The sequence below is a fragment of the Staurois parvus genome, unplaced genomic scaffold (genome assembly GCF_062004578.1).
Source record: "Staurois parvus isolate SC_StPar_1 unplaced genomic scaffold, SC_StPar_1.0 ptg000058l, whole genome shotgun sequence".
NCBI classification, from domain to species: Eukaryota; Metazoa; Chordata; class Amphibia; order Anura; family Ranidae; genus Staurois; species Staurois parvus.
In genome coordinates this window covers 7,206,218-7,220,296 of record NW_028317854.1, presented here as the reverse complement: position 1 = coordinate 7,220,296, position 14,079 = coordinate 7,206,218, and the positions used below count along the sequence as shown (strand labels likewise).

Sequence of the window (14,079 nt, the reverse complement as noted above, 5' to 3'; positions counted from 1 at the left end):
AGATGTCCATATCATGCTTTTGTCTCCTGAATGGGAAACACTACTGTATGTTTTTTGTAAAGGTTACATGATGGCAGGAGTGGAAGGATTAGGTTCCTCACCACAGACATGGTGTTGAACACATTTCTTTGTTATCCCCAATTGTTTTTGCTCTGTGTATGTTGATTTTCTAGTGTCTTATTGTTACCTTTGCTATTTCACTGACCTGCTGCTACAATCGAATGGACAGACTCCTCCTTTAACTCTTTTAACTCTACTTCTATGGAATTCTTTTCTCCCTGTTAATGTAATAGGTAGTCTACCAGTCTAGGGTTTGCATTTTTTTCTTGAAAAAAATGTAATAAAATGTTATTTTAATATTTGCTGTTTTCCTTCATGGAGGCCAATATATGTTGTTGTCACCCTGTCACTTTCACGCCTTGTGGAGACTACAAGTTGGTGCATCAATACAAATTCTGCAGGTATAGTCCGCTGTTATAATTATCAGGAAGTTGCTCCCAAGTAATGATATGCAGCTGACACTGTAGTAAGTGCATAGAGACAGAAAGTGGCTGAAAGCCATTAGAAGATATCATTAGCACCAAGATGCACAAAGGATAGGAAAATGGCAATTGATATTATACACAGTGTTTAAGCAAATTTAGTTAGGGCTTAGATCTATTTTCAAGAAAGGTACTCTAATAGCATACTGTAAGTAGCAATGGGGTAAATTATAAATGTGAAGCTTATTAAGCAGCAACTGCAACTGCTGCTAAAAAAAACCCAAAAACCTAAAAACATCCTAAGGATTGCATGGATGGTATTTCTAACGCTAGTATAGCATCCAGATGGCACTGTTGCTGCATTTAAAGATAGAAACATTTTAGGAAGATTAAAAAACTTCCAATTTATAAGATGTCAAAACTGGTGACATCAAAAAGCAGATATTGAGTAGAATTCGTCATCAATCACATCCAATCCTATTTCAGTGGCTTTATAAACTTCCATGTGAGGTACAATGTCACTAGATGTTTGCAAGTCACGATGCCTAGCGTTTGCTCAATGTGTAATAGAATATCAATCCTAAGTAATTAATAACCATCATTGTTTACACATATACTCAATCTTTTGCTCAAGGAGTCTGTCAGGAAAAAGAATTTATCTCACGGACAATCAGTTTCTTTCCCTGTTACTAGAGAGCTACGGAAAGCAAACATGTAATTGCTTTGACAGTTCCCCATTGACACTAATGTATACATTACCACTTAGAAAACAGTGCAATGTGTCCATGCAGCTGTATTGATGTATTTTGACCCCAGTCTACAAGCAGAGACTCTATAATGATATGTCAACCAGTTTAGAAAGGACATCTTTAACTCCAGGGGCTCGTATTGAGTGATGAGTCAATTCCACTAGCATGCACAGCTAGGATATTGCAGAAACTGAAAAAGCTTTTCAAAGTCCTAGCTTAGTATTCTTATGAATTAAGAATATTTCTGCTCCGTTCTTATAAGCTCTTCTGATGGTGATTAAAAACACACCCATGCTTTACAAAGCGCATAATATTGTAAAGGACTAAAACTAATACTTATGTAGTTCACACACCAACATAGAAAACTTTATTAACCACTTACATTCTGGTGGGTTTTACCCCCTTCATGACCAGGCCATTTTTTTGTTATTCAGCACTGTACTACTTTAACTGGCAATTATGCAGTCATGCAACACTGTACCCAAATTAAATTTAAATAATTTTTTTCACACAAATAGAGCTTTCTTTTGATGGTATTTTATCACCACTGGGTTTTTTTTATTTTTTATTATATAAATGAGAAAAGACCAAAAATTAAAAAAAAAACAATATTTTCTACTGTCTGTTATAAAACATATCCAAAAAAAACCATTTCTGCATAAATTTAAGCCAATTCTGTATTCTGCTACATGTCTTTGGTAAAAAAAATCCCAATAAGTGTTTATTAAGTGATTTATGTGAACGTTATACAGTCTAAAAACTATATATGCGATATATAGTATACAGTATGATATATCTGTATACTGTATATTTAAAAATTGATTAATCCTGATGTACTGACTGTCTATCTCAGTTCTTAAGGTTCTAAAATGCCAGGAAAGTACAATTACCACCCAAATGACCCCTTTGTGGAAAGTAGATACGTATTTAGTAAGGTATTTATTTATTAGATTTTTTTAAAAATTTTTGCCATTTTATTTTTCATACTTTCACCAGAGTAGTTCAGTGTCACCATAGTAACACTGTACTACTCTGGGTAGTAGTCAGGGATTTTTTTTTTTACACTTTGATTGCTGTTGCAGTGCAGTTCGCTGTAAAAGCAATTTGTGAACTGTCATGAATGGGTTACATTCATGACAGCTGTGATTTTACTATTGTGATCGGTAACTGGCCCACAGCTATCACATGTTACAGGGTGCTGTGATTGGCCCGTGTACCATGTGATAGCTGTGGGCCAATCACAGCTCACTATAGGAAACGCAGCTGTTATGAAAATAATTAATTCATAACAGCTTTCTTGATCACATGATCCCCCAGCCGATCAAAGCAGCCAGGTACCAACAACTGCAATCTGCTGTGCCCTGGGGACACAGTGGATGCAGGAGGGGCAAGCAAGTGTGCATTTGCTAAGCAATGTACGGGTATGTCACTAAGCCTGTAGCTGTAGGCCGCAAGCAGCATATGTACTGTCCTGTCCAAAGACCTGTTCTTTGATCTGCACATGATATTAATTCAAGCAAAACTGCTAATGAAAAATAAATATTTTTTTATTATTGTTGTTCCTTTTTAATCTTATGAATGCTTTTCTTCACTTTTCTCTTAAAAAATATTTTACGTTTTTGTTAACCAGCATATTTATAGTGTCATTATAAACAGGACAAAACGTAGAATGCAATTGGAAAAGTTATAAGCTACCTTAGTTCCTAATATAAATAGACACCAACCTCTATTTTACCAAGTTCACATAATCATTATACCACTAAACCATTCAGGTTTAACCACAGCTATTGAATCATGACCACTTTAAAGAAACAACACCCATTTTAGCACCATAACACCCCCCCCCTTTGTTTTGTTTTCCATAGATTAAAGAAGGTAACCCTAATCTAAATGTATTTCTTCAATATCTGAGATTTTTCTTTTTTTTACAACAAAAATTCATTGGACTTGTACAGCAACATATTCATGAATCACTGTACATTTAGAATGCATAGAGATAATATGGTCAGGGAATTCATTATACGCTGGCATTTTAAACAATATATTACTAGTTAGCATGCAGCCTTAGTTTCTAAATGCAAGTTGTTGCCAGGCAGTGGCATTTGTGAGATAAATTACAGACCACAGCCGTCTCTCCTTGGAATATCATCTACAGAATATATAGACACAGAATCAGATCAAAAATATGAAAGAATATCTGTGTAAAGTACAGCTTCTTTCATTTTAGTTTTCATTTCTTTTTTCAAATTTTCATTTCTTTTTCAGTCATCTGCTAAATACATTGGAAGAGATTCACTAAAACTGGAGCTTGCTCAATTACACTTTGACAATAAAACTTGGAAATGGATTGGTTTCTATGCAGACTGCAACAGATTTTACACTCTCCAGTTTTAGTAAATCTCCCCCAACAAAAACTTTTCTACCTTCTAGATCTGTAAACAGTGCTACAAAAGAGCCCATTCCCCCTCTATCAAGTAAAGGTGTGTGATTAACCCTGGATGCTTCCAGGGCCAATCTCTCACATGTGATCACTGCATGATATATTTTATGTAAGTGGCCATGATTATCTGAGAGAGCTGGCAGCCTCCCATTGGAAATTCTTCCTTGGGTCTCGCATCTAATCGGAGGAATTCACAGGTATTTAGGCATCCTAAGACTATACTGGTGCATAAATCTTGTAATACTGTGAGAAGTAACTGTTAGTTTATATTTATTTAATTAGCAACAGAAAGGGTTTTATTGACTAAAACTGGAGAGTGCAAAATCTGGTGCATCTCTGCATAGAAACCAATCAGCTTCCAGGTTTTGTCAAAACGTAATTGAACAAGCTGAAGTTAGAAGCTGATTGGCTACCATGGACAGCTGCACCAGATTTTGCATTCTCCAGTTTTAGTAAATCAAGCCCAGAGACTTTAATGCTGTGCTGTAGATGAGAAGACTTTCATTGAGTCATTAAAGCAGAACTCCAGTTCCCCAAAAATAAACAGCCCATTAAAAGTTAAAAAAAACAGCTTTTGCTTCAAAACTCATGATCACTCCAAGCTGTTCCCCACAGTTCCTCTTTTCCACTTTGGGATGCCCAATGATGGCTAGTATCATTTAATTAACTTCTCAGCCTGTTTAGTTCAGCAATAAGCATTCCCTCCTGCAGCCACAGGAGGAGAGGAGTAAGGATCCATGACCTAATCAGACTTGCAAGAAGACCCATGGGAAAAATGTCTGCGTATATACAGGTTTTTAATGTGGGGGGGGGATCTTAGAACATGACTTTAAATCCCTTAGCAGTAAAGATAAACTGCCAGTGTTCATGGGTGTACATGGGCAAAGATATTCTCAACCTTCTTGTTAGCAAACACATGCTTTATTGTACATGAAAATCTTGTTCTACCAAAGAAAACATTGTCAACAAATGGTGAAACCTCTAAGTGGCAAAATATTAAAATTGCCTGTGAGAACAACACTATTAATTTCACCTGGAAGTCTTTGAAGATAATTGAAAAACATGCACTGTGGGGCCCTATTAAGCAAAACCCGAGCACCATTTATCTATCTAAACTAAAAGGTGTACGTGTTATAATTTTAGAGGAAATATGGTCTGGGGCGATTCTGTCATACATTGAGAAATGACTGCATACTTCCATCTGAATCAAAATGAGCCATACCAATTATAAACAATATAGCAGCGAGTAAAAGGAACAAAAGGCTAATAAAAATACCATGTGCTTGCTAATTGATCAGAAAGCGTTCATTATATCTAAATTTTGATGATACAAAATTACAAAAAAATAAGTTTGCATAAAGTCCTTTGTCTAAGTTAAAATTTAAAAAGCTCAGTTTGCGCTATAACTAGAAAATGTTATAGTTTCCATATCCTGTAAGTTTGTTAATTAGCCACATGAGATAAGACAAGATAAGGATTTTTAGTAAGAAGTTGAGATATATTTTTCAACTAGAAAGCTAAATTACAAGTAAAAAAAAAGGGTCTAATAAAACTTCTTGAGGTAAAATGTTGTAATTTATTCAATAATCTATTAACAAATATATTTTTGCAGTTTACTGACAGCCACTGCAAAATGTAATACATATCTGAAAAGTGCAGTAATTTATAATAACCAATTAGGTTTAAAGATAGTGTATTAAGAACAGTAAATGTTTCCTTCTCATTATTTGATTTGCTTCTATTTAATTTCTTATTGGGGCTTGTTCACACCCAAATGCAAATTGTATGGTAACTTATAGCAATGCATTGTAAATGTTGCTCAGCATCACCATTCATTGTCAATGGTACTCCAAAGCACCTGCACTATAGCACACCACAACATGTTAAAAGGGATTTACAAGATGAGCAGAACATGTTCACTTTAAATGTGAAATTTTACATATCTTAGTAAATAAGGTGAAGCAAAGAGAAAATCCACTTTGAAAATAGAAATTTCTTAGCTTAGTGAATATGGTGATTTGTTCTGACTCCAATCATAAAAAAAGTAAGTAAAAATCATTTTTGTATTTTCCTTGCACTTGATTGAGGATTCTTATTGGGGATTCTTGCCAAAAGTAAATTTTCAGTCACTAAGATAAGTGAAAATGCTGTATGCCTTTATTAAATCAGGGTCATAGTTCCAAATGCTCTGTGTAACAGTGCACTTAATTTTGAAAAACCATATAGGACCTATATTGTGTTTGTTGATATGTGTTGACAGCAGGTTCAAAATGAATAAGCTGCCTAATGAAATATGACTTAATGCATCACAAAGCTTGTTGTATGCTTGTGCGTGTTGTAGTGCACTGTGTTGTGATGTAAATGGGCACTAATATTGGCCAAAATATGTTCATTAGACTGTCAGATTTAAAACAAAGACCTTAAAGAACACATTACTGAAAATTCTAACAAGTTGTATTGCTTTATTTTTGTTAGAGAAACAGATTAATGTTGTACTAAGTTTGCATGTCAGTCACTTACCATCCATGTCGAGACGTTGCATAATGATGGCTAACTCAACTTCACTAGGCATGTAACCCAACGATCGCATTGCCATGCCAAGCTCTTGTTTTGAAATAAAACCATTCCCATCTCGATCCAACACTTGGAAGGCTTCTCGAATTTCTGTTGTAAAAGAGATTGGAGCAGTTTACTGGGTGCACATTTTTTGCATTAGCAGTTGAAATAAGGATGATGCATAAAAAAATCTTTGACAAGAGGGAAGGGTTGATGGTTAGATTTGCCAAACAACTACATGAACGTTGTTTGTGAGCATTCTTTTGATTTCATTCTGATAAATGTCTTGTTATGACAGTAGCTTATTTATTAGTTTATAGAGAATATAGATCTCCTTTAGCATCCACAACTCTGCTGACAACTGTAAACCAGAATATAAAGGATATTTTCTGGTTTGGTGTGCTTGCTTGTAACCACTTTTTTCATAATACAGTGATGCCTGAATAACTCCATAACTAATATACCACTTAACTCTGAATTCTTTGTAGACACATAACAAAAGAAGATTACCAAAAAGAAAGAAGGAACATACTGTACAGGAAACATAAACCACACACAAAGTATTAGAAAAACAACACCTTTATTAATAAATTCCCTAAAAATATAAGGCTATTTCACTCTCCCCATCCCACAAAAATAAAATTGGCATTTGTAATATAATCTCACAGAAGGCATTATTCCATCTATATAATGGGCAGGCAATTAACAGTAAATGTTGCACAAAGTAACTGATTTAAATTGCATTAACCGAGCATTTTCCTGACTGAGACACACAGGGGTTGATTTACAAAAACTGGAGAGTGAAAAATCTGGTGCAGCTGTGCATGGTAGCCTATCAGCTTCTAACTTTAGCTTTTTAAATTAACCACTTGCCTACCAGGCACTTATACCCCCTTATTTACCAGGCCAATTTTCAGCTTTCAGCGCTGCCGCACTTTGATTGACAATTGCGTAGTCATGCAACATTGTACCCATATGAAATTGTGATCATTTTTTTCTCACAAATAGAGCTTTCCTTTGGTGGTATTTAATCGCCACTGGGCACTTTACTTTTTGCGTTATAAATAAAAAAGTTGCAAAAAATTTGAAAAAAAAAAAAAAGTTTCTTTGTTTCTATTATAAAATTTTTCAAACAGGTAATTTTTCTCCTTCACTGATGTGCGTTGATGAGGCAGCACTGATGGGCACTGATAGGCGGCACTGATGGGCACTGATAGGCAGCACTAAAGGGCACTGATAGGCAGCACTAATGAGGTGGCACGGATAGGCGGCACTAATATGCAGCACTGATAGGCGGCACTGATAGGTGACACTGATGATGGGTACTGATAGACGGCACTGACTGGCATCACTGCTGGGCACTGACTGGCACAACCGCTGGGCACTGACTGGTGGCACTGACTGGCAGCACTGCTAGGCTGCACTGGTGGGTGGCACTGGTGGGCAGCACTGGTGGGTGGGCACAGGTGGGTGGCACTGGTGGGCACATGTGAGTGGCACTGGTGGGCACAGGTGGGTGGGCACAGGTGGGTGGCACTGCTAGGCACAGGTAGGTGGCACTTCTGGGCACAGGTGTGTGACACTGCAGAGTGGCACAGGTGGATGCACTGCTGGGCACAGGTGGGTGCACTGCTGGGCACAGGTGGGTGATCTGCTGGGCACAGGTGGGCGGAGTTAGTGGGCGCACTGCTGGGCACAGGTGGGCGGAACTTGCGGGTGTCACTGCTGGGCACCGATCATCAGGGCACTGATCATCAGTGCCCTGATGATCGGTGCCGATCCCCGCTCTGACAACTGCCGGTTCTCGGCAGTACTTTCCTCACGATCTGACAGCGTGAGGAAAGTGCAGCCGAGAACCGGCACTTGCATTTCCCTCTGATCAGCGTGTCATTGGACACCGCTGATCAGGTGGTAAAAGGCCGCTGTGATTGGCCTTTTACCACATCACGTGATCAGCTGTGTCCGTAGGACACAGCAATCACGGAGATCGCCGGGTGCGCGCCCCCTGGGGCGCGCAGGAGAGCGCGTTCTGGGGGGACGTCATATGACGTCCACCCAGAACTGGCCGGCCGCAGTGCAGCCGTCATTCGGCTATCTGCGGTCAGCTACTAGTTAAGCTTTGACAATAACACCTGGAAACTGATTGGTTTCTATGCAGAGATGCACCAGGTTTTGCATTCTCCAGTTTTAGTAAATCAGTAATAAATCAGTATATTAAGTAGTTAGCCCAAAAGACTATATCTGGGGAAGCACATAGATATACATGTAACTGGTGGTCCAGTGCATAGTATCACAATAGTCAAATGTTGACTGTTGCATTAAACCAGAATTGCAATCCTCCTAGTCAATTTTGACATACAACAGACATCGGTATTAAGGAGAAGTATGTCACTGAGGGAAAAATGTGCTAAAACAGGTGCACTCAGTATCTGGTGCAGTTGTGCAAAGTAACCAATCGACTTATAGGTTTGATTGTCAAAACTTAACTGAACAAGCGGAAGTTAGAAGCTGATTGGTTACTATGCACAGCTGCTCCAGATTCTGTGTGCACCAGTTTTAGTAAATCTCCCCCTAAGTGTTTTTGAGGGCCAGTTTACAAAGTCAGCATAAACATATTTTATGGAGCTTATATTAAAAAAAAAACTATTGTTACAAATGATTGTTTAGGGGTTTAATTATAAAACAAGTTTGAAATCAAAAATATATTTAAAGTGGTTCAAAAGGCTCAAGGTTTTTTACTTGCATGCATTCTATGTGTGAAGGTTAAAAACCTTCTCTGTGCAGCAGCTCCTCCAGCTCCCCCTAATACTTACCTAAGCCCCCTCTCGGTCCAGCGGTGTGCATTGGAGTCTCAGCAATCCCAGGACTCCCTCTCCTCTCTGGCTGAGACAGCAGCACGAGCCATTGTTCAACGATAAGAGAGAAGGGGTGGGGCTAAGCCACAGCTCCGCGTGAGAATGAACACATGGAGCAGTGGGTGTCCCCATAGCAAGCTGCTTGCTGTGGGGGCACCCGACAGGAGGGAAGGGCCAGGAGCGCAAGCAGGGGACCAGAGAAGAGGAGGATCTGGGCTGCTCTGTGCAGGAACCACTGCAGAGAGCTGGTAAGTATGATGTGTTTGTTATTTTTTTAAAAAATGTAAGCTTTTAATATCACTTTAATTGAACAAGTACTTGATAAAGCTTCATTAATGAAATACGAGGCATTTATTTGGCATCTTTTTTTATGAAATTCCCAGTATTTAGCAACATTAGTTATCCATAGTTTTGCATAATTTATGGATATTATTTACGGTCTATTCTTACCCTATGGCTTTTTAATGTCCATGTAAAAATCCGTCTTCTAGCAGGAGTAATGCATGTCATAATTCTTTGAATTTAGCTAAATACATTGTGAAGGCGTTTGGTTTATCATATCAAAACAGCTAGAGAAGAGTAAATACCAGCAATTATCAATGCAGCCTACCATGCATCCTACACATATATAGCTCAAAGCACCAAAACAATTTCCTCAAACACTTTGGATGCTAAGGACAACAATTCATTAGCTTCAATCAGAATCCTTGTTTTCTTTTAAACTCAGCACTGAAAAAATGTCAGTTGGAAGCTGTTTTGTTGCTAGGGACAGAAAGAAATGTTAGCAATGTCATATACATAAGCCTGTTTACCTGTTTATCTGCTGTAATCACAGTATTATTATCATGACAATTATCCTCAATGGCACCATTGATGGTAACATTTTTGTTAGTCTGCTTATTCTCTTGAAATCTTTGCTTTCTTGGTTATAAATTTAACCTCTTTCTGTAGAATTCCACTTGTGTTCCCAGCCCAACTGGAAAATATACAGTAATCCCACCAGTGTTCAGCGGGTCCATGAAAACATGGTTGTGACAATATAAAATAAACTCCTGTAATAAATGCCCATATTTTACAGATGTCTTCCTACTTCTGTTCCTGTTTAAAAATACAGTAATAAACATCTGTGCCAAAAGTGCAAAAATAATTGGAAATAGAATCTTAGGGGTCTATTTATTAAACAGCGATATGACCATATCATAGTCATACCAGTTAGAAGATTAGCTGCTGGTCAAATCAGACATGGCAAGTCCTTCCTGCCCACACTCTTTCTGTGTGCACATCCCCAGTAGAGATATAAATTTGGTTTGTAACAAAACTAAAATATTATTCGCAGGAGAATAGTACATATACATTCATAAAAATGTGTGGTGTCCCTTTCATAATTCAGACCCTCTGGAATCCTGGTATACATAGTAAAAATCCAATAATCCTCACTTTTTCATAGTTATAGAAAAATATCTCCACCTCTTTTAAAGAATTTAATTATTTCTTTCACCTGAATATTCAAGGTGGATGTGTCACCATCATGTCAGGTCAAATACATGTGTCAGTTAATTCTGGCTGATCTTAGAAGTGTCTTAAACTGATATCAAACCAATACCATCAATACATGCCCAATGACATGGGCAATAGGGCACAGCAATCCGCTGTGTATTTTAGTGCAAGTGTTTTTTTTGTTTAAGACATTAACGTCGTCATGACAAAGGGTAAAACATTTTTTTTTCAGTACAGACTTTCTACAGGTTTTCATTTGGTGGTAAATGGTAATGGATATTTCCAGATTTTTTTATTATCAAAGAAAAACTAGCACAAGATAGCAAAACAGTATATAAGTATATATATATATATATATATATATATATTTATTTATTTAGCTGTGTATTTCATGCTATTATGTACCATAGCCTACTAGCTCTAGCAAGAAGAAAACCATATAATGGGGAAGCTTTACTAATAATGGAGCATGCAAAACCTGGTGCAGCTCTGCAGGGAAACCAATCAGCTTCCAGGTTCTACTGTTAAAGCTTCATTGAACAAGTTGAAGTTAGAAGCTGATTGGCTATCATGCACAGCTGCATCAGATTCGGAGTGCTCCAGTTTTAATAAATCTCCCCTAGTGTATCGTTTTCTCCACTCAAGAGGAAAAGAAAAACATTGGGGTGGGCTGTACAGTGACTGACCACTGTGATGGCCAATCAGAGGCTATCACAGCAATCAAGTGATCAGGAACCTAGTATTACAGTTAGATAAAAATACAGTTTTGTGGCACCACTTATATATGTGTACACTCAGTAAGAAGGCGTTAAGCACAACAAAATAAATATTCCCGAGCAAACCATTTATTAAAATTCATACCACAGCGCTTTCAGTTTCCAACTTTCAATGCTGCTGATCCCTGTTCTCTCAGTACTGTTTTTGGTCTTCACTGGAAAGAATTATTAGTGGACAGTGCAGTCTCCAATCAGTTTGTTAGCTTGGAGTGGGAGGGGGACATTGAAGGAGGGAGGAGAAAGGGAGTGCTTTACTATCTTAGGATACAGGGCTGTGTGTTACTATAGATGCACACAGTGTAGAAATACACCACCATAAGTGACAGTTGGTGATCAATGAATGGACATTCACTGGTGTCAATACATTCTACCAAGCAGCCATGCTGCTCTCAGGTGCGTGGATTGATCCGTGGAGCCCAGGAAACATGGTATTGGCATGCTTGGGATGGGGGCATTACTGGAAGCAATCTGGCATGCAAAGGTGGCTCCCTGGAAGTGAAAGCAGCCACCCTAAAACAGGAAACCCATAGCTTCGGTCATGGCACAAGATTAAAAGATGAAAAAGCTGCATGCTCATTAAATGATTAAATCTGCCACTGATTGTGCTTTATAACTGAAGAATATCACTTTAAACGTTTTACCGACACCGGCGTATGCCATACATCAGTGAGAGACGGGGTTTTACACACAATAACAATGACTGTCGGCTGTCAAATGGAAGTGATCTGGTGGCTCTGCAGCTGCCAGATCTTTTCCACACACCTCAGTAATGGCCACCTCCTGAGAATGTCAATGCAATGTTTCTCTGGCTCCACGCCAATCCACGCACCTGGGACCTGAAATGCAGGTGCCATTGGGTAGAGGGGAGAAAGACTAGCAAATATCCATTTGTTGATTTTCCCTTCCTTTTAAGGACGCAATCTGCACTGCATTGGCTTCATTGTAGGACAGGTGAGACATTGGGGTTTTTTAGACCCCTAATGTCTCATTAAAGAGAACCTGACACTAAAAATGCCATGCATAAGGGACTTTTTCTCCCCTATGTGATAAAAAAGTAAAGTTAAAAAAATGTTTAAAAGTGTACAAAATTAAAGTCACATCAAAGCACTTAAAATCTCACCCTCAAAAAATTTTGAGGCACCCCTGCATACACGAATATACGTGTACGAACATAAATGCACATGTTGGAGACACCTACGCATGGAAACATCAATAATGCTGCACATGTCAGAGTGACAGCAGTAATTCTAGTCCAATTTACATTAACTCTAAACTGATGACCTGTAAAGTCATTTAAAGTGTTACCTATGGAAAATATAAGATACCAAGATCTGTTACCATTTCATGGGCGCAGGCAATTTTAAGGCTTGTCATGTTGGCTATATATTTACTTTGCGTAACCTCATATTTTATAGTTTACCAAAATTTGGTAAGATATTACATTTTTGTCCCCTAAAATTCACTTTAGTGTATTTTTTTACTAAAATGTAGCATTTCATAAACTGTTGCTCTAACATCGTGTGACATAAAAAAAAATTGGAACGGCCACTATTTTATTCTCTAGATTGGCTGTTTGCTTTTAGAAAATATATAATGTTTGGGGGTTTTAAAATGTGTGCAAAAAATTCAAAAATGGCTCTGACAGAGAAAGGGTTAAGAAAGATGCTCAGTGCTCCGCTTGCTTCTGCTGAAGTTATGCCATGTCTGTATTGTCATTTTTATTTATGCTGCATTATATACAATTATGAGTGTAATTTCATCTAATGCAGTTAGAAACAATGCAGATCTGCAGAATACATAAATTATATAATTCTATTGACATGACGGCAATCTGACAGTCTCTAATAATATGATAGGAGTTTCTTGCATGGGTTAGCAATGTTTAACTAATTCAGTACCGCAGTATTACAGCAAACCAGCATTTTGCCCCCTGTCCATGCCAATTTTTAGCTTTCAGTGCTGTCGCACTTTTGCTCTGTCATGCAACACTGTACCCATATGACATTTTTTTTTTAGACAAATAGAGCATTCTTTTGGTGGTATTTAACCACCACTGGGTTTTTTTTATTTTTTGCTAAACAAACATAAAAAGACTGAAAATTTAGAAAAAAAAGTTTTTTTTACTTTGTGTTATAACATTTTGCAAATAAGTAATTCTACTTATTTGTAATTTAAGTAATTCTACTTATTTATAAATAGTAATTGCTATTTTGGTGTTTCCCAGGGACTCCAAGGATTTTAATAGCACTTGATCCCCTTACTACAAGTCTTGTAATTTTACTCTAGAGTCATAGTGTTACTTGTTCCTCTGTTCCACCACTCTGGAACCTTGTTTAGCTTTTTCATAAGAAGTCTCTTAACTGCTGCTTCAGCCTCTCCACATACCTCTGATGCGATGATGAGGCATAGTGATCAAGGGCTGTACTAAAGGTTAGCTCTGCAGGTAGATTTGCCTCCCATCAGAATATTAAACTGAATAGCCCATAGTGTCATTTTCAGTGCTGTTGTACGCATGCATCACTGCAGAGATATGCTGACTCCATTGTTGCTTCTTCTCAAGGGGCAAGGTACCAAGCATATTTAGGAAGTTTGGTTGAACCGCTCCGGTTGAGGGTCACCTTGAAGGTAATAAGGAGTAGTTCTAGATTTTTTTTTTTTATACCCAAGGGGATCAACAGTTCCCTAATCAGCTTGCTCTTAAAGTCTCTGCCCTAATCCCATTTC

At 37.9% G+C, this 14,079-nt stretch overlaps 1 protein-coding gene across 2 annotated transcripts in view; it reads right to left on the bottom strand.

The window, feature by feature from the left end:
* Window positions 1-14,079, bottom strand: part of CALN1 (calneuron 1) — a 449,404-nt gene that overhangs the window by 234,373 nt on the left and 200,952 nt on the right. For both annotated transcript variants that reach the window (XM_089668483.1, XM_089668482.1), the window contains exon 3: window positions 6,192-6,335. In XM_089668483.1, coding sequence (XP_089524609.1) covers window positions 6,192-6,335 — 144 coding nt within the window. The remainder of the gene's footprint in view (window positions 1-6,191; window positions 6,336-14,079) is intronic.